The 26,055-nt window shown below is 37.2% G+C and overlaps 2 protein-coding genes across 2 annotated transcripts; one reads left to right on the top strand and one right to left on the bottom strand.

Moving 5' to 3' along the window:
- The first annotated feature begins 579 nt into the window (after positions 1 to 579).
- Positions 580 to 2,677, top strand: LOC148771669 (uncharacterized). Its single transcript, XM_088815169.1, has one exon. It carries the CDS (start codon positions 635 to 637, stop codon positions 2,675 to 2,677), a length of 2,043 nt encoding a protein of 680 aa, XP_088671295.1. The 5' UTR covers positions 580 to 634.
- Positions 2,678 to 7,183: 4,506 nt separating this feature from the next.
- Positions 7,184 to 24,169, bottom strand: LOC148771668 (uncharacterized). The gene is made up of 5 exons (XM_088815168.1): positions 24,008 to 24,169; positions 21,472 to 21,571; positions 8,050 to 10,067; positions 7,505 to 7,963; positions 7,184 to 7,423 (listed from the first exon to the last, which is right to left on the bottom strand). Exons 1-5 carry the CDS (start codon positions 24,167 to 24,169, stop codon positions 7,184 to 7,186), a joined length of 2,979 nt encoding a protein of 992 aa, XP_088671294.1.
- Positions 24,170 to 26,055: the final 1,886 nt, after the last annotated feature.

Raw genomic sequence — 26,055 nt, 5'->3', positions numbered from 1 at the left:
AACAAATTAAGATCGAAGGAAGATTGAGGGGCCAAATCCATCAAGAACTCCAAAATCTTCAAGTCAAATTCTGTCGAAGTTCAGCGTTCGATCCAAGATTCAAGTTGCAAGACCCTTGGAAAACGTTATTCAAATCCAAAATCAAATCCGGAGAAGATCAAGTCAACGACCCGACTCCGAAAATTCAAGTCAACTATATATTGTTCTAGAGAGAAGAATCAGAGGATTAAAATAGAGATTGTAACCCGCAATTTATTTATTTTAATTCAATAAAATCACCTTTGTTCAATTTTTCTTGTTTGTTTATATCGCAGATAAGAATTTGTTGTTACAAATTTTGGCACGCCCGGTGGTACCTCTCTACCTCTCATCTCTTCTCTCTCTCGAAGATCCTAGTAGCTGTTCTACGTTCACGATGAAGGCTGCTACTTCAAATTCATCAAGCATGGGCGTAGTTACAAGGAGTATGGCTAAGAAGCTGCAGACATCCTCCGAGACTAGTTCAACGCCCCAAATCATCGAAAAAGGCTCGTCGCCTCTCGTCAACATAGGTGGAGGCGTGGAAGGATCTAGAGGAGAAACTTCATCATCCACGTCCCTTTCCGCATCAAACTACTCTGAGGTGGCTCCCGTCATGACGACACATGCTACGACCATGGAGGAGCAGATGGCAATCTTGACCAAGGCCATTGAAGGGCTAACAAAGCACATTCAAGAACAAGACTCCCAAATCGCTATGTTGCGAAACAAGGTTGATGGTAGTCACGACATGGGAAAACAAGGCGAAAATCACACCGAAGCTGAAACTTCTGCAAGGCGACATCCAACCGATAGGGAGAAGAGCTCAGCTGAAGAATTCCAGGTTTCGTCAGAGGGGTTGATTCCTATAGACCAATTGAAGGAGTTCATCATGGGAACTATCAAGAACAAATTCGATGAGGGTTCAAAATCATCGTCAACATACACCAAGCCATACACTCTAAGAGTAGACGACTTGAAGATGCCAATTGGTTACCAACCCCCGAAGTTTCAGCAATTTGATGGCAAGGGCAACCCAAAACAGCATGTGGCACATTTTGTTGAAACTTGCAACAATGCTGGGACTTTTGGAGACTACCTCGTGAAACAATTCGTCCGATCATTGAAGGGGGATGCTTTTGATTGGTATACGGACCTAGAGCCGAACTCAATTGACAGTTGGAGTCAAATGGAGCAAGAATTTTTGAATCGCTTCTACAGCACCCGAAGAACAGTGAGCATGATCGAGCTCACAAACTCTCGCCAGTGGAAAGAAGAGGCCGTTATTGACTACATTAACCGTTGGAGGAATTTAAGCCTGAATTGCAAGGATCGATTGTCAGAGCCTTCAGCTATCGAGATGTGCATTCAAGGAATGCAATGGGGACTCCGATATATCCTGCAAGGGATTCAACCTAAGACTTTCGAAGAGTTGGCCACTAGAGCGCATGACATGGAGTTGAGCATTATGGCTAGTGGAGTTGAGGGACCACCAGTTCAAGAGCCTCGACAGTCCAAAGAAAAACAAGACTTTCGGAAGGGGGGTAGAGTTTTCTCTAAGACCTCAAGCAAAGAATCTTTGGCAGTGAATGCAACCCCTATCAAATTTCGAGGAAAAGTGAACGGAAACAATGAGGAAAAACAAGATTTTTCCCAAGAAAGAAGAAGACTTACTCCAAAAGAAATGCAAGCAAGGGAATATCCATTCCTCGACACCGATGTGGCTGGAATATTTGACGATTTGCTAGGTTTAAAACTAATCGAATTGCCTGAAATGAAGCGCCCCGAAGAAGCTAACAAGACCGATGACCCAAAATACTGCAAGTATCATCGGTTGGTCGGGCACCCAATTCATGATTGCTTCGTATTCAAAGATAAAGTTATGCAGCTAGCTCGCCAAGGGAAGATATCACTTGAAGAGATCAGCGCCACTACAAGTTTTGTCGTCACCACTTTTGAGTCCCTTGACATGACGACAACAAACGTACACAGAGGAGATGATGATTGTATCAACATCTCATGCAACGCGATAATTGAAAAGGAGACCGCTGCTAGTGGAACGACTCCGTCTCCAAATGAAGTTTGTACCGTGATTGGTAAATGCATGTCAACAATGACTTTCGCTGATGAAGATTTACTTCTTGGTTCCAAACCACACAATAGGCCGTTGTTTGTTGCCGGCTACGCCCGTGAGCAGAAGGTGAATAGGATTTTAATCGATGGAGGTTCTGCAGTCAATATTTTGCCGTTGCAGACTTTAAAGGAATTGGGAATCTCCACGGAGGAGCTCAAAACTAGTCGATTGATGATCCAAGGATTTAATCAAGAAGGACAAAGGGCCCTTGGTATCATAAGGATAGAGTTGTTAATGGATGATATGTTGTCCACCGCACTGTTCCATGTCATCGATGCAAGAACCTCATATCGAATGCTTCTCGGACGACCTTGGATACATGAGAATAGTGTGGTTCCTTCTTCTTGGCACCAATGTTTCAAGTATTGTCGAGACGGAGTAGTTAAAATAATACTCGCCGATGATAAACCGTCCACTTTGCCGATGCTAAGTACTATCTTGATGATGAGAAGACGGAAAAGGCCAAAGAAATTCTACCAGTTGAAGAACCAAAGCAAAGAAATAATCAAGGCAAGGCTCCTTTAGCGTGTGAGGCTTTGAAAGATTTGATGTTTCCCCTAACACCAATTGACGAGAAGCGATCAACTTCTCAACCACCTAAAGGATTTGTTCATCCCACAGAAGGAACCCAAGAGGAATGCGAAGAATTCTCCGAGTCCCAAATGACAAAATGTTTTGGTCCAAATGCTTATAAACTCTTAGTGAAAGCTGGTTTCAACCCACGTGAAGATTCTACGCTTGGAAGGCTTCCTGCCGAAGTTGTTGGCGAAAAGGTGCACGGCCTCAATACTACCCAGATAATGTTGAAAGAAAAGGGACATGCTATTCAAAGTCCTAGAGTTGGTCTTGGATTTGTTCCACAAAAGCCAATTCGTATTGCTATCAATAGAACTACCAGTAATTACATAATCGAAGATGAATTCTCATCAACTGACGATTTTCTTGAAAGTAGAACAAAAGTGAGAAGGACATCCGTCTTTGATAGGCTTACACCATCTGTCTTCGACAGACTTGCGCCATCCGTCTTTGATAGACTTGGACCACTTAGAGAGTGGGGGAATAAGAAAGGCGACAAACGAGGGTTTGATAGACTTACGCCATCCGTTTTTGATAGGCTTGGACCACTTAGAAAGTGGGGGCATAACAGAAGCAACAAGCAAGAGTTGGGTGTCTCTAATACTAAAATCACCAAAACACAAAGGATTCGAAGTTCGATTCCATCTCGCATGAAACGGCGTACTTATTTGACCATATCATGTGGTGAGGAGTTGAAGGCTAAAATACGAACTGTCGTCTTTACAAAAATCCAAGACGACGAGGAAGATGACAGAGAAAGTGTGGCATCATCGTATCATATCACTTTAAGTGAGATAGACGTGATTGAGGAAGAAGACGCTGAAACTGCCCCACCCGAGCTTGAAGAAGGAGTCAAAGCCACGATCGATGAGTTAAAGGAAATAAATTTAGGAGACACAGAGAATCCTCGACCAATCTACATTAGCGCCTTATTGACTATGAATGAAGAGGAGACTTATGTTGAATTGTTGCACGAGTTCAAGGATGTGTTCGCATGGTCTTATAAAGAAATGCCTGGATTGGACCCAAAAGTGGCAATACATCATCTCTCCGTGAAGAAAGGAGCTCGCCCTGTGAAGCAAGGCCAACGTAGATTTAGACCTGAATTAGTACCTGCAATTGAGGCTGAAGTGAACAAACTTATTGAGGTTGGTTTTATTCGAGAAGTCAAATACCCAACATGGATTTCAAGTATCGTCCCTGTGAGAAAGAAGAATGGACAAATTCGTGTGTGTGTTGACTTTAGAGATTTGAACGAAGCATGCCCTAAGGACGACTTTCCAATGCCAATAGCCGAACTAATGATTGATGCTACTACGGGCCACGAAGCATTATCATTTATGGATGGATCGTCCGGATACAATCAAATACGAATGGCGCCGAGAGATGAAGAATTAACAGCCTTTCGCACTCCTAAGGGCATCTATTGCTATAAAGTGATGCCATTTGGCTTGAAAAATGCCGGTGCTACATACCAAAGAGCCATGCAGAAGATATTTGATGACATGCTCCATAAAGATGTTGAATGTTATGTGGATGACTTGGTGGTTAAATCCAAAAGAAGGGAAGATCATCTCCAAAATTTGAGAAAAGTCTTCGAGCGCTTGAGAAGGTACCAATTGAAGATGAATCCATTGAAATGTGCATTTGGTGTTACTTCGGGGAAGTTTCTTGGATTCGTAGTTCGTCACCGAGGCATAGAAATCGAACAAGCCAAGATTGATGCAATTTTAAAGATTCGCGAACCTAGGAACATTCATGAACTCAAAAGTTTGCAAGGAAAGTTGGCATACCTAAGAAGGTTCATTTCAAACTTAGCCGGTCGATGTCAGCCATTCAGCCGACTCATGAAGAAAAATGTTCCCTTTGAATGGGATGAAGCTTGCACTAGTGCCTTTGAAAGTATAAAATCGTATTTAATGAAGCCTCCAGTGTTGATCGCACCAGTGCCCGGACGATCGCTAATACTCTATATTGCTGCTCAAGAACGATCTGTCGGAGCTTTACTAGCGCAGGAGAATGATGATGGAAAAGAGAGCGCCTTATACTAATTGAGTAGAACAATGACACCAAATGAATTGAACTATTCGCCAATCGAAAAGACATGCTTAGCGCTCATTTTTGCAATTCAAAAGGTGAAGCATTATTTCCAAGCGCATGTTGTCCGTCTAATCTCAAGGATGAATTCTCTAAAGTATGTCATGTCAAAACCCGTTCTATCCGACAGACTCGCAAAATTGCAGTTGCTGAATTAACACAAAATTGCTCTAACAATGTTGCTGAATATCAAGCTCTTATCCTTGGGCTAGAAATGGCAGTTGATATAAAGCAACTAAATTTGGAGGCATATGGAGACTCCAAGTTGGTGATCAATCAGATACTCGGATCATACGAAGTAAAGAAGCTCGACTTACTCCCTTATGTGGATTACGCTAAAAGACTTATCGGATACCTTGGTGATGTGACGATAGAACATGTGCCTAGAAAGGATAACAAACAAGCGGATGCATTGGCAAAACTTGCTTCTACTTTAGCCATGCCCGAAGACGGAGCTCGTATATCAATTTTCAAGAGGTGGGTCGTACCACCAATCTTTGAATATGAAGAAATTAAAGAAGATGAAGCTCGAGTGGTTCACGTGTTTGAAATCGAGAAAGAAGATTGGCGTCAATCATTTGTGGATTACTTGAAGTACGAGAAGTTGCCTAATGATCCACGTCAAAGAGTTGATATTCGACGTCGTGCGGCTCGTTTCATCTACTACAAAGAAACACTTTACATACGTTCATTTGATGGAGTCTTCTTGAGATGTTTAGGTGATGACGAAGCCATTCAAGCCATAGAAGAAGCTCATTCCGGAATTTGCGGCGCCCATCAGTCAGGACCCAAGTTACATTTCCGAATAAAAAGAATGGGCTATTATTGGCCATCTATGGTGAAGGACTGCATGGAGTATGCGCAAAAATGCCAACCTTGTCAATTTCATGCAAACTTTATTCATCAACCGCCGGAGCCATTGCACCCTACTGTTGCCTCATGGCCCTTTGATGCTTGGGGTTTGGATGTGGTTGGACCTATGACAAAGTCTTCCGCTGGACATCTCTATATCTTGGCAGCAACAGACTACTTTTCCAAATGGGCTGAAGCAGTGCCTCTTCGAGAAGTAAAGAAGGAGAACGTTGCTGATTTCATCCGCATCAACATCATCTACCGTTACGGAGTTCCTCGATATGTGATCACAGACAACGGAAAGCCATTCTGCAACGGTGTGATAGATAAACTTTGTGAAAAGTTTGGATTCAAGCAAAGAAAGTCTTCAATGTACAACGCTGCCGCCAATGGACTCGCCGAGGCCTTCAACAAGACTTTATGTAATTTGCTGAAGAAAGTGATCGCCAAGTCAAAACGCGATTGGCACGAAAGGATGGGAGAAGCTTTATGGGCCTATAGAACAACGTATAGAACACCTACTCAAGCCACTCCATATGCGTTGGTGTACGGTGTGGAAGCAGTTTTGCCTCTTGAAAAACAAATTCCATCATTAAGGATAGCTATACAAGAAGAACTCACTCAAGAAGAAAATGCCCGTTTGCGTCTTGCAGAATTGGAAGCTCTTGACGAGAAAAGATTAGAGGAACAACAAAGTATTGAATGCTACCAAGCTCGTCTTTCTAGGGCGTTTAACAAGAAGGTGCGGCCAAGATCGTTTCAAGTTGGAGATTTGGTACTTGCCGTAAGGAGGCCCATCATCGTCACTCACAAAACGGGGAATAAATTTACTTCAAAGTGGGATGGTCCTTATGTCGTCAAAGAAGCATACACAAATGGAGCGTACAAGTTGGTTGCCGAAGATGGTTTACGAATTGGCCCGATAAATGGAAAGTTCTTGAAGCGGTACTATGCATGAAGCGGAGGAGAAGGCTCCTGGCCCGCATGAGTTGAAACTGTGCACGGCAAAAAAAAAAAAAAAAAAAAAAAAAAAAAAAGAAAAAAAAAAAAAAAAATTCTATCTTTTTTCCTTTGAACTACGTTATGACTTGATCCCATTCGGGGTACGTAGGCAGCTTAGATATTCTCTAAGTTCAGTCCTTTCCTTTAAAAAAAAAAAAAAAAAAAAAAATCTATCTTTTTTCTTTGAACTACGTTATGACTTGATCCCATTCGGGGTACGTAGGCAGCTTAGATATTCTCTAAGTTCAGTCCTTTCCTTTAAAAAAAAAAAAAAAAAATCTATCTTTTTTCTTTGAACTACGTTATGACTTGATCCCATTCGGGGTACGTAGGCAGCTTAGATATTCTCTGAGTTCAGTCCTTTCCTACAAAAAAAAAAAAAAAAAAATGTTGAAAATACAAGTAGAGAATACTAAGGGAGCAAGATGGAAAAGGAGATTTTTTTTTTTATTTCATGAATCATAAAAGTGAAATAAACAAAAAAAAAAAAAATCTAAATCTAGCTCAAGCGAAAGGGTCTAAATCGTTCAACTTTTCCTTGGCATCTTCTAAAAGCTCGGCAGAAGCGCGCAATTCTTCTACCAAATCATCACTTAAAGGGGATGTATTTTCAATAGCAGCAATCTCTTCGTTAATCTCACGAATTTCAGTTTGAACAGTATGAAGGAGTTCTCGTTGTCGTTTTAATGAGGATCTCAACTGTCCTACCCTCACCTTCAAAGCGGCACGCTCTTTCTTGACACTCTACAAATCATTATTGGTGACTTGAACTTGAAGAGTCTCTTTGTGTTCTCTAGCTTGAGTAGCATGCAAACGATCTTTAGCCTCATCTAATTGTCGTGCTAGAATCTCTTTAGATGCCTTCTCAGAATTCAACGACCTCGCCTTATCATAAGCCGTCTCCTGGGAAAATAATGAGTTCAATAATTCCTCTATGCAAGATATGTCGAAATCACCAAAATCTCTCATGGTTCCAAGAACTAATTGGACATCTTCTTGAATAGACGAAATGGAATCAATTGAAGTCCGTACTATCCTCGCACGAAGATCTTGCCATAATTGGCGAAGAAAAACCCGCTTGTGATTTTTCAGGAAATTTTCACCCACAAAAACTGAACAAGCCCCATTGTACGACCCTTTCGCAGTCTCTTTCATCTTGGACGTTCTGGCAGGCATCAAAGTAGTCGGCGACAAAGTTGCACCCATTGAGCAAGCCTTGGCAGTTGAGTGATGACTAGCTTGAGATTCCTCGCGATCGTCAACGTCAATAATCTCGTTTCCCAACTAAAAAAAAAAAAAACAAAAAAAAATCATTAAGACAAAAAAAAAAAAAAAAAAAAAAAAAAAAAAAAGAATGTGTTAAGTGCAACCTTCTCAGCAAAAGTGTCATTTGTTCGAAAATGACTGTCCACACTGTTATCAATATGAAGATCTTGTGGTTTTGAAGATTGCGGGTCCCTCTTCGGCGTTTTCCAATGACGTTCTATGTGGCTATCGTCACTCTCATCCGATGGCAAAACGTTCCTCTTCTTTATATCTCTAGAAGGGTTTTTGGTTTGGAGCACATTTTCGCGAGAAAGATTGCCGAGACAATTTCTTGCCTCATCTTCTTTGTCTTCAAGTAGAATCTTACTTAACTCCAAGTTCACCAAACTCGCAACTTTATTTTCAAGATAAGTTCCGTACGCTTCATTCCACCATCTTTTATAGCCGTCCGTGTGAAACTTTCTCGGATTTTGAGGAACGACGGAAAATATCACTTTAGACATGGACTCGAGCAAAACACATAGACGCCAATAACGGAGTCCATCTATTAAAGAAGCCTCGCGAACATCTTCATCAAGTACTCCCGGCACATCTTGGTAAAACCCAAATTGACGGCTAAACCGATGAGGACTATAAGGCTCAATAACGAAACGATTACCACGCCGCAAGGAGAGATAGCTCGAGCGAATGGCGATGAAATAATTTCTTTCGGACCCTTTTGTTGTTCCATCATCAACATATAAAGAAGACTCGCTCCTAGGGATCGTGGTGCAAGTCCAAGACATAAGATCTCCTTTGTGAATCCGTTTGCGTGCATCCGCAGGAGTGTAGTATCTAGCGCTTCCTTCTCTGGAATAAGATATCATCTTTGGGCCATCGACGGCTACGCCTTGCAGAACTTGACAATGGGTCTTGAAATAAAGTGCCAACCAACTATAGACGAAGTGAATAGGAAACGGAGAGTTCTCTTGATGGGGTCTCAAGGATCTCGAAATCCTATTTATGCCGTTGAAGATGCTTGCTAAGACAGGAACTGCAAGAGAGACTTCTTCGCCGCTCGCCATTATGCTAGCCATCTTGAACGTTGAAGGACGTATCATGCCTACATCATCAGTGGGGAGAACGAAGGTGCAAAGCCAACAAGCCAAATGGGCCGCCAAGTATGTCTCGGACCTCAGTTCCACATCAACACTAATGCTCGAAAACACGGCTTCTTCAATGTTGATCCATTTTGCATGTGCTTCAATATTGCCGGAAGGATTGTGAGTTGACTTGGGGCGAACACCCTTCTTTTCTTTGCGCGGAGGAGGTTGAGTGTATTTCTTCTGCTTCTTCGACCAAAACTGAATCCAGCTTTCGACAGAGACATTGGAGGACGGATCTTTAGAGCGCTTCCGAAGTAAGTGGTAGGCATGGAATAGATGTCGGCAGGAACGGTGAGAATATCGAACACCCTTTGCATCGGAACCAACGAGTTCTTGTGAGGCAGGGACAACTTCATCGTAAAGGAGCCCGGTTAACGGTAGCCCGGAGAGGGTGTGCAAATCCCATAAAGAGATAGACATTTCTCCAGGAGACGTCAAGAGGGTATTTGTAGTCGGACACCATGCCTCGAAGAACGCCTTCATAACTTCAGAGTTGTAGTCGCACGTGAAGAGGGAGGCATATACAGAATCATAGATCTTCGCGGACTTTAGCTTGTGCTGGCAACGGCTGAGAACGTCTTCGGTCCATTCCCAGTAGCCTCTGAAGAATTGAAAGCCGCCGGAAAGCTCGAGAGTATCTCCCCACTTGACTTTTCCCTTCACGATGTTGCCACCCAAAGTCGGCAGAAGGCTCGGACTGCTTGACTCTTCCGGAAGCGAAGATCTGTCGGGTTTATGATTTGATGCTCGCAAACTATACACGTACTCGTACTTATTATGAGGATGCTCGTGAGACCAAACGGACATGCGATTCGGAGTCGTGAGACGTGGCCATTGCTTTGCGTAAGGACCGATAAGGGGGGCATAAATCGTCAAGATGGTGCCTTTGTCATTCGGTTGGTAACGATCGTCAAGAATTACCAATTGCTCGTCGCCAAGAGAGGAGAAAGCTTGCTTGAAACAAACCATCGGAAAATCTATCAAAACAGAACAAAGAAAGAACGATAAGTTCGACGTGGTGAGATAAAAAAAAAAAAAAAAAAAAAAAAAAAAAAGAGCGAGGGCAAGGAATCGTGCTAAAACCACCCAATGACCAAACCTAAAACGAAGAAAAGAGGACCGGTGAGTTCAAGAAAGGAATCAAAACCACGTTCAAGTGTCAAAAAAAAAAAAAAAAAAAAAAAAAAAACGGGAGGAAACGTTTTTTTTTTTTATGGAACTGACCTGAAATCGAGCCAAAGAAATTAGCAAAACCACCAAAAAAAAAAGAGAGAAAAAAAAAAGAGCTAAACTCGATGGAGGTGAAAATTCTTCTGCAAGAGGGTCGATGGTTGAAAGCTGATGAATGAAAAAATTGGTAGGGGTCACCTCCTTATATAAGCTGGGAAAAGACAAGTCCTAATGGTATTAGGATTAGGAATTATCCAATTGCAAGGAGTTTGAAACCTATTGGGAGAAGGATAATACATGTTTGAGTGGAGAAAATCAAGTTGCAAAAGGAGTCCTTTTGCATTAATGATACGGAAGTTTGGGACTTTCTCTCCTCATGGAAATCAAGTTGCATTCAAAATTTGATTTTTATGTGGGCCATGCTCTAACCTATAGAAAATATATAACCAAGTCTAATACTTGTTTGAGAGGAATTATGCACTCTCTCACGTGTAATTCAAATTTGAAGTTTGGGGAATAGTTGGGCCAAATTGATTAAAGGAAGAGTGAGTTCAAATTTTATTGGTTTATATCATCAATTAGCCTAGACCAAGAATCGAACAAATGTTTTTATTTATATACCGATGAAAACCAATATTATCGTGACTTATTCACTTCAAGACGCATTGTTCGTGAACAAGTCTCGAGGGGGCATTTGTAGACGAATGAATTTTCAAGCAATTAAATTGCTATTTTCATAGAGCTGAGTGATTAGTTTATTATTACAAGTGGCAAATATGTAATTATGCATATAAATTCATATATATATATTATATTAAATATCAATTATATGTTTTCTATTTTAATATTAGGAATTTAAATAAATTCCTATTTTAAATAGATAATTGATTTTAAATATATATATTGGCCAATAGGATTATTTCTTCTCTTCCAAGATATAAAGAGATAAATATCAATTAATTATTGGCCAATAAAATTATTTCTTCTCTCCCAAGTTACAAGAGATAAGTATCAATTTAAATCGGGCCAATCAAATTGCGCCACATCATCAGTAAGGCCCATAAAGGACTCTTATTCCACCACTATAAATAGGGACCCTCCCTTCACAATTCAAAACACAACTGAAGGAGCAGAAATCGTAGGAGCAAAATTCTCTCTACAACTCAAGAAGCAAGGAAGAAGAATCCGTAGGAGGTAAGATTCTCTCTCTACATTCAAAGTGTTCTTCGTCAAATTCGAGGTGTTCTTGAGCAAATTCAAGGCGTTCTTCATCAAATCCGGCATTTGATCCGAGACAACGGTGCCAAACCTTCGGATTAACGTTAATCAATTCAAGTCAAGATCATCGGAAGATTGAAGGGCCAAATCCATCAAGAATTTCAAGATCTTCAAGTCAAAGCCCGTCAAAGTTCAACAAATTAAGATCGAAGGAAGATTGAGGGGCCAAATCCATCAAGAACTCCAAAATCTTCAAGTCAAATTCTGTCAAAGTTCAGCGTTCGATCCAAGATTCAAGTTGCAAGACCCTTGGAAAACGTTATTCAAATCCAAAATCAAATCCGGAGAAGATCAAGTCAACGACCCGACTCCGAAAATTCAAGTCAACTATATATTCTTCTAGAGAGAAGAATCAGAGGATTAAAATAGAGATTGTAACCCGCAATTTATTTATTTTAATTCAATAAAATCACCTTTGTTCAATTTTTCTTGTTTGTTTATATCGCAATAAGAATTTGTTGTTACAGTTGCTAACCTGCTAAAGTAGCTAATGATTTGTTAGTGCTATGAATATTCCCAACAATGGATGTTGAACGACTGGAAAAGCAAAGCTCTTCATATAAAATTCTTACCAAAGAGTATTTAGATGATATTTTATATGATATTTTAAACTATTGATGGTAAAAAAACAAAAAAAGAAAAAAAAAAGAAGAAAAAAAACTAATTATCTTGAAAGACAAATTGAAATATTACCTAATGTAAAATCTGCATTGGAAAAAGAGATATTTTTTTTTACTAAACTAATGAATGAAAATGCATTCCTAAAGATAATTTTGGGCAACTTGGATCTTTTTAGTTCTAGTAATGTATGTTGTCTTCTTCTTGAGTTTAAAGAGAATATATCAGTCAAATATGTTACATATGCCTGAGCCTTTGATATTTGCGCTAAAAATATAATTTATATCTACATATTTTCTTCGTCTACTATACATTTGTATTAGGAATCAATGATTATAATTATCTGTTTTATATTCTATATTTAGATGTTACAAATAAAAAAAATACTGTTAGAGTATATTATATTATAGATATCTTATAATATTAGGATTTTAGTATGATTAAGTTACTTAGTTAAACTCTAATACCTTGTAATTATATATTTTCAATTTAAATCAACTCATAATATAATGGAGGTTTCTATTACGTATTGTTTCTCTCCTTCTCCATTTATATTCTTTCTATATGGTATGAGAGCATCAGGTTTTCTAACCTAGCCGCCCTTCTTCTCCATAGCGGTGACCACAAAATTTTCTCGCTCCCCCGGTGGTGGTACTCATAATATCTTTATTTTCTATCTTTTCCACGAACACCACCCAAATTTTCTCCCTCCTCCGATGGTGCATCTTTCTCTATCTTTTTCTTCTTCTTCTTTTGTTGAGGGCATTTTTGTCTTCTTACACAAGTCCAAGGGATCTCACTAATTTAAAATGAGATTTAAGTGTATACAAAAGTCATTAAAGACAATGGTGTTTAATTCTAAATATTTTCCATTCTAGGGGTATTGCATACTAAACCCTTTTAGTAAGTTGATATAACTCGTGAATACAGAAAGCCATTAACCCAAAAAAAATATCTACAAGAGCGAGGAGCCGGATTTTTTTTAGAGCAAATGGCAAATAGGCCCATGGCAAGTGCACTTAATTAAAAGAGGGACATCCAACTTTTTTGTCTTTCAAATAAATCCAGCTTATTCGAACTTATTTACAAATAAGGAAAATTCTTTTATATATACCAAAATTACCCCCAATTCATTGAAACCCAATGAAACTCCAATTTCATGATTTACACCCCAATTTAGCCAAATTTCATCAATTAACCAATTTTAACATAATTTCAATTGTGACCCCAATTTTGACCCGCCAGACGGTCTCTACTTTTCCTTTTTTTGTTTCTTACCTTTTTTTTTGAAATTTTGTCCTGTAGGTCAACCGCCGTTGACCTTCAGGTCTCCGGCGTTGACTTTTTTTTTTTTTTTTTTTTTTTTTTTCTTAAAAAAGATATTTTAAATAATATTACTGTCTTGGCTACTAAATATTGTCTCCAACATTTATTTAAACGTCGGAGACAGTAATTTAACTGTTAATTGACTTTTATTTTTCTTCAAAAATATTTTAATTAATATTACTGTCTTTGCTGCTAAATTACTGTCTCCAGCAATTATTTAACAGTCGGACACAGTAATTTAACTGTTAATTGACCTTTTTTTTTAGCAGTTTAATTAATATTACTGTATTCGTTGCTAAATTACTGTCTCCAGCAGTTATTTAACTGTCAGAGACAGTAATTTAACTGTTAATTGACTTTTTTTTTCTTAAAAAAATATTTTTAATTAATATTACTGTCTTGGCTGCTAAATTACTGCTCCAACAGTTATTTAACTGTCGGAGACAGTAATTTAACTGTTAATTGATTTTTTTGTTTTTTATTTTGAAATTTTTTTTGCCTTAAAAAAATTATTTTAATTAATATTACTGTCTGCGTTGCTAAATTACTGTCTCCAACAGTAATTTAACTGTCTCAGACAGTAATATTCATAATATTACTGTCCCAAACAGTAATATTCATAATATTACTGTCCCAAACAGTAATATTACTATATTAATCTTTTTTTCGCCGGTTTCCGGCATTGATTTTTTCAATTTTTCTTTCTTTCTGTAACCTTTTTTTTTTCGTTTAAACAACAATATTGCTGTGATTGACAGTAATATTAACTATATTACTGTTAAACACAGTGAAATTAAACTAAACTACAGTTTAACACAGCAATATTGCTATATTAATCTCTAGCACAGTAATATTAACACAACAAAACTCATTATTATTGTGTAATAGAGTAATATTACTATGTTGACCGTTCAACAAATGTAAACATAATAAAAAATCAAAAGAATTAATATTACTGTGAGTGACAGTAATATTACCGTCAACCACAGTAATATTACAATAATAGACAGTAATATTATTACGTTACTCCATGAATAACACAAACAAACAAAAAATCCAAACAAAAATAATAATATTGATGTGGTTGATAGCAATATTACTATAACAACAGTAATATTACCGTCAACCACAGTAATATTATTGTGTTTACAATAATATTACAATAATAGACAATAATATTGTTACGTTACTCCGTGAATAACTCAAACAAAACAAAAAATCCAAAAAGGTAATAATATTGATGTTGTTGACAGTATTATTGTGTTTACACTTATTTTACTGTCAACGACAGTAATATAATTACGTTGACTTTTCAACAAATCAAACAAAATAATAATAATAATAATAATAATAATAATAATAATAATAATAATAATAATAATAATAATAATAATAATAATAATAATAATAATAATAATAATAATAATAATAATAATAATAATAATAATAATAATAATAATAATAATAATAATAATAATAATAATAATAATAATAATAATAATAATAATAATAATAATAATAATAATAATAATAATAATAATAATAATAATAATAATAATAATAATAATAATAATAATAATAATAATAATAATAATATTACATTAATTTACTGTCAACGACAACACAATTACATAAATGTATTGTCAACGGCAGTACAATTACGTTAATTAACTGTCATTGACAGTATAATTACGTTAATTTAGTGTCAGTGACAGCACAATTACGGTCAACGTTTAGCGGCGGACGTAAAAAAAAAACAATCCAAACAAAAATAAAAACAAAAAAAAAGAAAAAAAACCTTAAAAAAACATTAAATATGTCAACGCCGGAGACCGCCGGAAACCAGCAAAAAAATCTCGAATAAAAGAAAAGAAAAAAAAAAGAAAAAATAATAAAAAGTCAACGCCGGAGACCGGCAAAAAATATCCGAAAGAAAAAAAAAACCAAAAAAGAAAAAAAAAATTGAAAAGTCAACATCGGAGACCGGCGTTGACCGCCGGTCAACGCAAGAATCCGGCGGCAAAAAAATATTTTTGAAATTCTTTTTTTTTTTGAAAAAAAAACCTTTTGGTCAAAATTGAATAATTTGTGAAATTTGGGGTCAAATTGAGATTAAATTAAGTTAAGGATGAAATTGGAGCATTTTAAAGTATGCTCCAAAAAAAAGTCGAAATTGAATTTTTGTAGTCAAAATCGGATTTTTGTGGACAAAATTGATTAAATTGGGGTTACAATTGAGAATTGAGTATAAATGATTGAGGGTAATATTGGCATATACATGAATGTTTCATTTATTTATGATAAATATTAAAGGGATGGGCTTATTAGTGAAATAGACATAACCCCTAAACATAGAATAATAAACATGCTTGGTTGGGGATTCATGCACAAAAAACCCTTCATTTTTAATCATTTAATCATTCATTTTCATTTCAAACACTAAGTTAACCAGTTTATTTTGGAAGTTTTTATTTTATCCATATCTATTTTTTATTTTTTTTGAAATCCCTATAAAGTTGACTTTTTACACAAATACAAAATGTAGAAAATCATATTTTTGCAAATACCATATTTCAAATGACATTATTGCCTTTGAAATCTTATTTCAAATGGATATTTTGTATGGCATTTTTGTCCTTACAAAAAAAGGAAGAAACCACCTACCTATTCATGCTTTTATAAGTAGTATAGAGTATAGATAGATATAGATATAGATTAACCAACATGGAATTGTATGGAAACTATTTACGGTGATTTAGGTGATAGTTGCCATTAAATTTTGCTAACCTATCTTTTTGTTTATGTTGTTCTTAGAATTTAATTCATCCAATGAACAGACTATCTATATAATTGGTGGTATCCGGTAGTCCGTGAGTTCTACTTGGTATATTAATATATATACTTGCCAATTAGAGTGAAATTTATAAAATTAATTCATTAGGATAAAATATTTACTGGTGCACAATGTAAGACATTAGATAACAAGATAAGAAGAAATTGATTTCACCTTTTTATGATCTTGATAATAAGTTGGAGTTCATCAACAAGATTTGTACATGATTAATGCACATTATATTATATATTGTTGTCTTCCCAAAAAACAGCCATAAAACATGCAATATTATAACAAACATTTGTATATATTATCACTCATCAGGAAAGAAAATGGACAAGAAACTTCACATGGTCACCTTACTGTTGTTACTATTATTCGTCTCTGGCAATTAAATAATAAATATCTCTTGTTTACAAAGGAAAACAAAGTCCGATATACCACGGAATAACTAATCACATCAACTAATAAGGAACACTAATTAATAACAAACATTATACATGTTCTCATCATATTAATGTTAAATTACGCGATAATTATTACAAACCAGTAGTATATATATGTAATAATTAATATACTTTTCCTTGCCAACTGAAATTTCTCAAAACGACTATTAGTTCAATTAGTTTTGGACTTAAAATCAAATGTCTTTAGCATATTTAACTTTAACATATACCCCTGGTAAAAAAAAAAAAAAACCTTTAACATATACCCAAACTTTTTTATATATATTTTGTGTAATTAGGAAATTAATTTTTAATTCAATTCCTACCAAAATTTAAACCAAATGTGATTAGCATATTTAACTATAATATATCTAATTGACTTTACAACTCATTAATTCACACTTCTGCTAATATTTAATAAAGACTAAATTGCAAATACCACTCCTGTGTAATACTTAATTGTCAAATACCCCTGTCAAATAAAAATTCACTCAAACCTCCCTGTGTAATCAAAGTCAAAGCATTAAGATCCCTGGAGGCAAATCGTGTTTTACACGTGCGAGTTCTGCAATTTTCTTCACTTTTGCTGTGTGAAATGACAAAGTTGCCCCAACATCTTTTTTTTTCTTTCTTTTTTCTTCTTTGCTCGTCATCGTCTTCACCAATCGACCCCTCTCCGTCAAAAACTCCCCAATCCATGGTTGTCGAAATTCCAGTTGTGAATTTGCAGTCATCTTCGCCGGCAAACCATGGCCGTCGCCTTCAATCGCCAGCGGTGGATTTTGTGTAAATGGGTATTAAAGAAGTCGACAAAATCAACCTCTATGAAAGATAAATGGTTATTCGAATCTCAAGTGAATTCCACCTTCACTGTAAGTTGTTTCGCCTACTATTTGAAGCAATTTTATTATAGCATTCCAACACTATTGCACCTTTCTGATGTCCGATTTCTCCAGGAATGACAACGTCTTGCTCGTGACTGTGGGCGGTGGATCTTAAAAACACGGCGGTGGTGGTGGTGGTGGTGGTGCAGGATGGGTGAATTGATGGTGAGCGGCGGAGCAGGGCGGAGGGCTGTGAGAAATGGTGGATGGAGCGGTGAGTGGGTGAGTGAGGTAGGGTGGTGTATTTTCCTTTTTTCTTTCCTTCAATTTTTCTTATTATTATTTGTATTTATTACATATTTTATTTCTTTAAAATAATAAAATTATTAAAAATTTGTTAAACACTTGTAAGTTTTACTAATTGCAAAAAAAAAAAACCCTAGGGCATTTTTGTCTTTTCTCCCTTTCTCAACAATTAAACTACCTGTTGGTACGTGCAGTGTGCTTCAAATAATATTACACATAGAGGTATGAGCGAATTGTTTTTTGACATAGGGATATTTGACAATTAGGTATTTATTACACACGGGTGGTATTTGCAATTTACTCCTTTAATAAATGAAAAGATATATTGACCATAGTGCATATATATGCAAGTCAATTGGACCACACCTCGAATTTGTAATTACTTTGGACTGGGCTAATCACTACCAACCTAGAATATATTTTTCGATAAGGCCGATAATTGAATTGGGCCTTGTCTAAAAAACCTCTGTCAACTTTAAAATATGTGGAATCAGATAAAGAATGTGCTTTCCCCGTGTCAATTTGGGGTTACTATAAATATAATCTTTGAAAAAAAATTAAAATATTCTATATTATTATCAGTGTTCTAAAAATCGGTCGAGGCGGCCGATTAATCGGCCGCCTCGGCCGAGGCGGTCCAAAACCTTTACGATTTTCGTGTAAAGGTTTGAAAAATCGGTTTTTTGCCTGTGAGGCGGTTTTAGGCGGTCTGAGTCGGTCCGAGGCGGTCTAAGTCGGTCCGAGGCGGTCTGAGGCGGTCAAACCTTTAAGGCGGGTCAAACTCGGTGGCAAAAAATCGGTCAAAAATCGGTTAAAAATCGGTTTTTTTTTTTTTTTTTTATTTTTTTTTATAATTCAATATAAAAGTTGGATTTTAATAAAAGAAAATATGAGTTTATGCCTTATTTTGTTTATGTTAATTGTTATTGTTAAAGAACTAATGATGTATGCCACGAATGTTCAAGAATAAATGTAAATTCAAAAAAATTGTTTTTTTATTTATATTTTATAAGGATATTTATGTATTATGATCTTATGATTATTAAACTTTTATTATGTTATTAGGATATATACATGATGGAGATATAACTATGTTTAAATATCTTTTTACATATGTTTGGAGTATTTATAAATAATATTTAGAAATATATTATATTAAATTTTAAAAACCGATTTATTTCCGATTTATCACTGATTAATCACCGCCGCACCGATTAATCGTGTGTCGGTGCCTGACCGACTCGGACCCGATTACCGATTTTTACAACCTTGATTATTATTGAAAACTAAAATCGGAGCAAAAACCGCATTTCCATTCGGTCTCTAGTTTTTATATTTTTTTTTATCAAATATTAGTACTATTTCATTTAACTAATTCCAACACGTATGTACGATGGTACATTTGAGGTAAAGTTATATTTTTACGATTGTTAACCTATGTATAATTCGAAAGAGGAAAAACGAACAACACATAAAGTACAATAGAATATTTTTTTTATGTGTTGTTCGACACGGACTCGTTCACATAGTACCGTATTTGATATGCCTAATTGGGCCAACCAATGAGCCTACAATTTCTTTACCTAAGGAGCCACGAACCCAATATTTAAGACCACTATCACCGAGGCCCAATCACCTTCAAGTAAGGTTTGGGCCCGACAATCTCAACTAAGCTATAAATAATCATTTGAATTCATTTTCTTAAGGTACGTCCTATTAATTGAGTAACACTACAACATGTATTCTCTGGACTATTTCCACTATCCGCACGTCTGACTTGAGCGTCGGAGGGGTTTCCGCCGGATCAACCCCCGACCTAGTTCACGTGTTCTATGATCGCAAGTATCTCAAGGTCATCAAGCTCGTGAGCAAGTGATCCACTCTGCTGTTCCAGCTCATCCTACTTCAACTCTCTAAGGTGATCTATCTCTAGCATCATCAGTCTTGATTAACATGAAGTTTAAATTTTGTTTATTTATTCCATAGCAACTGATTTTTGTAATATAAAAAAAATACTTATTTGGGACGGGAACGAGGCTCTGGACAGCCCTAGGTTGCAGATAGAGACTCGGGCAGGCTGGCGACATGAAGCAATACAATATTCATCAAGTAAAGTGCAAATGCACCCATTGAGTAATGTAATTCACTAAAAAGTCCCTTATCTATCTATACTTATAAAAATGTGAGTGTTTGGGAAGGTATCTTTCATTTTTTGTACTTACAAAATTGCCCCCTAAACAAGTAAATTTTTAAGGGCAGTTGAGTAATACTCCTTATTAACAACTGACAAACAATTCTAATTGATTATTGCAGCTGCTACAAATACGTGTTTTATTGTATAGGTTGCAATTTTGTGTATTCCTCAAGCTTTATTCCATACATTTGTAACATAAAGTCTCATTAATTAGTCCTTATTATTTAAGTCTCCTACTAATCAGTACTATGACTTTACGATAATCAAGATATAAATGGTGTGGCAAGTGTTGTCTTAGATATAGGAAGCAACATATTTTTGAAACAAAGAATACCATAATGAATTAATTGGATCAAGAATTTCACAAGAAGTCTTGCCAAAACTAACTCATCATTGTAGTTTTTTGGACTTTTTTTAATTGATTAATGATGTCATTAATTAGTTATATTTAGGTTTTGATATAGAATCTCGTGGAGCATTTCAATGGTTTGAAAAAAATGTCAATTGGTATTATAAAACATGCAAAGAGTGGTTGTTATTTTATATTTAACAGGATTGTGGAATTCATTAAGAAATTCTTTGTAGTTTTTTTGATAAGAAAAAAATCATTAGGAAATTCGTTGTATTGTTATGTATTTTTTGAGATTTGAATTGTTTTATGGAGTAGAGAAGAATTTTGGGCACATTTTTTTTTTCTCTTCAGAATATTTTAGAAAAATAATTTCAACTAACCAGATACTAGATGTATACACACTCTATAATTATATATTATATATTTTATTTTTATTAATAGATTTATAATATTTATTATTATTTATATGTAAAATAAATATTTTTATAATTAAATTTGTATAAAAATTAAAATATAACATAATTTATATATAATCTTTTATAAATTTATAAATAAATATAAAAACAATTATAATCACTCCATTTTTTTTCAAATTCCAATCATATAAAACAATATATAAATATTTTGATAATTAGAAAACACAAAATATAATAATATATATTATTTACACACCGTCATTCAACAGTTTTCTTTTTGAATTGAACCAAAACAATGTTGATATACCAATGATAAAGAAAATGATAACCACTGAAAAATGAGTAAGTAACATCTAATATTTTGTAAAGAGAAAATACATTTCATTCGTCAAGTTCGCACCGATTCCACATTTGGTCACTCATATTGACAACAAACACATTTGGTCCCTCATATTTTCAAAATGAAAAACTTATAGTCATTTTTGCCAATTTTCCGTTAAAATTAACGGAATCAAGCATGTGCCCATCACTGCCTTAACTATCGGACTAATAGTAAATTGACAAAAATGACAAAAAGTGTTAATAATTAACCAACATCAAATACAATAATAATATCACAAATGACGGTGACCTCCGGTGCCACATCTCGGGGGCCTTCTAGTTCTGTGCCTTCGACCAACTTGTTCATCTTATTCATTTTCATTATCACTCGATGAATCTGCGGATTGAGAATAAGGAATAGGTGTCAACTGACAATCTACCAGTTGTGATGTAGACGTAAATTGATGCGTAGACCCCAAACGAATTGGGTCTTCCGAATTCATATTCGGATTATAGTAGGTGTATGGGGTGTACAGTGTTGGAGTAGGTGACCAACAAGCCAACTTGTGGCTGTGGTCTTTCCTTTTATCTTGTAATAAAACAATCGTTTTTCGTTCGTAATAATAAAATATCTTATTTGGCATACTATATCTGTTATCCCATGCAACTAGCATAGATATAGTCCTAACGAGTTACTATATTACTGTGAGTTGATCTAGTAGAATCGTGAGATAACTCAGCAGTGTAATGTAACTGTTAAACCTTGTTCCTAGTCGATGGGTTACGCCAATAATGAGGATACCGGCCTTTCCCTTTTGAGACTAGCACTTAGTGTATGTGTACTGCGTATCATCAGTCCTCGGTGTTGTGACATCGGCATACTTGAGTGGGTGCTCATATTAGATGAGTTCACTGAACTCCCTCGCCCTAGAAATCTATAAGTGGTTCTCATTCATCGAGTAATAGGTTTCTCACCATTAGTCCTTAAGACCCAGACATCACCGTGACTTCACTAGAGGACCGATTGTATCGTGACCTGTCCCTGAGTCCCACCGCGGACCACTCCAAGGGCCAACGTTCGTGCAATCCGAAATCTAGTGTGAAGTCTGTGCATTGTAGTAGGGCATTCGAGCGCTTGAGTAGTCATGGATGTCCTGTGTGTTCTGACGGTTTATAATCCATGGAATCTCTGGCCAGAGTTGATAGTGGGGTGATTAGGGAAATGTGTTTCCCTAAGTCGCACACGAACGGATTTATAATACCTAGAACGTTCGCACGGTTATTGAACTTTATAAGAGGTCTCGGTGAACCAATGCCTCTAGTTCAATCGGGACATGTGCTGCGAAGGGATCGTACTGTACGCTAACTATATCATAAGGTTCTTGCAGGCACTTCATTTGTATCTAGGGAATCATGATGCGTAGTTGCTAGACGCCAATCTTGATTCGTTGGGCACCGATTTGATCGGGGATTAGGTAAAACGAATTTTACTCTAATCGGGACTCTTGGGAGGAGTTCGTATAAAAACAATGTGTTGTTCGAATCACAAAGAGTTGTGAGCCCACGGCTAGCATACACCTGAACCATTGAGGGTCACACTTCTCGTGTAACATGGATCCTTGATAACAATGAGCATAGGTTAATATTTAATCTTTGCAAAGTTGGAGGTCAATATGATTGAGTCCAAGATTCGTAATTGTGGATTACGAGTCGGAATAAACGTAGAGAAAGAGACATGCGGAAATTAGTGCACTTTCTAAATTGAGAAGTTTCCCAATTTAGCAGGTCCACTGAAGTGGAAGTTTCCAATTTTGGAAATTGGAAATTTCGAAGAGGCACTCGTATCGACGAGGACTTCGAGCTCATCACAAATATAATTTTGTTATAATTTTGTGGACGATCGTTTATTAGAAACGAGGCCGACGAGGGAATGGGCTTAATGCATCAGTGGGTCAAGCCCAATGACTTAAGCCCACTAGGGTTGAAAACCCTTAGTATAAATAGACCTCAAACAAGAGTTTGAGATCAGATTTTTACACACAAAAACCCTAGCCGTCCAGCCTCTCGGCCGCTGCTGCCCCGCCGCTCCGGCGCCGATCACCGCCGGAATCCGCCGGTTTTTTCCTCTCCTTTCTCTATCGTATTCCCTTGTTATCTAACCCCTTTGTATCTAGTGCTACAGTAGGGGGAGATCCGTTTATTCGAGGTGAAACCTAATTGGAGAGGAGCTGCTGCCCCGACGAAATTGCCACGCCGCTGCTGCACCGCCGCACGCGCCGCTGCACCGCCCAAGCGCCGCCGCTGCACCGCCCAAGCGCCGCCGCCGCTGACACACACGCGCCGCCGTCGCCTCACCTTCGGACCAGCTGCCGTTTTGGTGGTGTTCCTGCAGCCCCTGGGAGTGGTATAAAGCAGCTTGTACGTGATTCGTATTAGGTTTCGATTCGTCGAAATCTCACGCTACAAGAGGTAAATAAATCGAAACTATCGTAAATTAATTCGAGCATGTTTGTATGAATTATAATTTATGATTATGAGTAATATGTGATTACGTGTTTCGATTTTATTGAATGATGAATAAGCATGTTTCGTAATTTTCGGTTTTACGTGTTTTCAATTAAATCGATAATTACCATATGTATGGCGGAAGCGTTAAGGTACGTTGACTATGTGATTAGTTTATGCATGTAATCGAAACTACTTCGATGTAAAATTTTTAAATTCCGCTGTATACATGCACGATCCCCAACATACAGATCTGCATCAACGGGATTATAATTACACTCACAGTTGTAGATAGTATTAAAAATAAAATCGAAGGTACTAAACATACCTGATGGATGTCCGTAAGATCTAGGATCTGTATGAGTCTGTGATTGAGGCATATGAGACAGTGGTATCTGAGTCTGAGTTTGAGGCTGAGTCTGAGTATGGGGCAATTAGATTGAGGCATATCTGAAGGTCCTGTTAGAGTAGGTGACCAACAAGCTAACATGTGGCTATGGTCTTTCGTATTTATTATTGTAATAAACGAACCTTTATTCGTATTAATGATAAAAGACATTGGCATTCTATATCTTTGTCCCTTTGTCACAAGCATAGATATAGTCCTTACAGTTATTACAAGTACTAGTAATTGATCGTTAGGATCGTGAGATATTTACTTAAGTATTATAACTGTTAAACGTGTTCCTAGTCGAAGGGTTACGCCACTAATGAGGATATCGGTATTTCCCATTAGGAGACTAGCACTTAGTGTATGTGTACTGTATCTCATCAGTAAACGGTATTGTGATATCGGCATGCATAAGTGGGTGCTCGTAAGTTGACGAGTTCACTGAACTCCCTCACCCAAGAAATCTCTTAGTGGTTCCCAATAATCGAGTAGAGATATCTATGGTATAGTTGTACACCATTAGTCCTTATGACCTAGACATCACCGTGACTTCACTAGAGGACCAGCTGTATCGTGACCTGTCCCTGAGTTCTACCGAGGACCATCCCAAGGGCCAGTGTTCGTGCAGTCCGAAATCTAGTGGGAGGTCTGTGCATTGTAGTTGGGGATTCGATCGCTAGAATAGTCTTGGATGTCCTGTGTGTTCTGAAAGTTTGTAATCATTCTAAGTCACTGGCCATAGCTGATTAAGTGATGTTTAGAGAATTCGATTCTCTAAGTCATGCACGTAACGATTACAACACTTAGAACGATCGCACGGTCATTGAACATATAGAGAGGTCTCGATGAACCAATGCCTCTAGTTCAATCGGGACATATGAATCGAAGGGACCGTACTGTACGTTAACTATATCTGAAGGTTCTTGCAGGCACTTCATTTGTATCTAGGGAATCATGACGCGTAGTTGCTAGACGCCTATCTTGATTTGTTGGGTGATTAAGGTGAAACGAGTTTCATCTCAATCGTAACTCTAAGGAACGAGTTTTGACCACAAATTGTTGTGGGCCCACGACTATCTTACACCTGAACCATCGAGGGTCACACTGCTCGTGCACATGAGATCTTTGAATAAACGGTCAGAGATAAAATAGTTTATGTTTGCATGATTGGAAGTCAATACGATTGGGTCCAACATTCGTAATTTGGAATTACGAATGAGAATAAGAAAAGGAAAAGAATAGGCGAACATTGTAGTGAACTTTCTAAATCGGGAAGTTTCCATATTTAGAAAGTGCACTGAACTAGGGTTTCCACTTTTGGAAAGTTGGAAATTGAGAATTGGCACTCGTAATGACGAGGAATTTATAATGATTCCAAAAATGTAATCGTTGCAATTCTTCGGTCATTGAATTGAGAGAGACGAGCAAGTAAAAGTACTAGCGAACTTTAGCTGTTGGGCCCGGTCCAACTTTAGCCCGCTAGGGTTTTATGCAAGACACTATAAATACAAGATTTATAGGTCTTACACACAACAAAACACAAAACTCTAACCCTAGCCGTCACTCTCTCTCTCTCGGCCACCATCTCCCACGGCCACCGCCGCCATCGCCGTCACCGCTCCGCCGAAATCGGCCATTCATTGGTCGATTACTTTCGGTATTCTTTTCTTCTTTCTTTTCTTCCGTTATTTCTAACTATTACGTGTCTAGTGCCACGTGTTTAGTAGATCAAAGTATACGAGGTGAAATCCGAGAGGAGGAAGATCGAAGATCGAAGAATCGAGGAGCAGCACACGAGCCGAAGCCGCACGCAACCCCACGCGCCGCCCCAAAGACCGCACGTGAGATACACGCGCCGCCGTGGCCCGTCTCGCCGCTGCTGCCGCTCCACCACTGCTGCCCCGAATTGTACGGATTGGTTTCCGTAGCAATCTCGACTTGCTTAGCACTCCTACCTCACGCTTCAAGAGGTAAACACACGAATT

This window comes from Erythranthe guttata, chromosome 3, assembly GCF_056151865.1.
Source record: "Erythranthe guttata isolate IM_541 chromosome 3, IM_541, whole genome shotgun sequence".
In the NCBI taxonomy this organism is placed as follows: domain Eukaryota; kingdom Viridiplantae; phylum Streptophyta; class Magnoliopsida; order Lamiales; family Phrymaceae; genus Erythranthe; species Erythranthe guttata.
The sequence above is the reverse complement of the archived record's forward strand: the minus strand, read 5'-3'. Positions and strand labels throughout refer to the sequence as shown.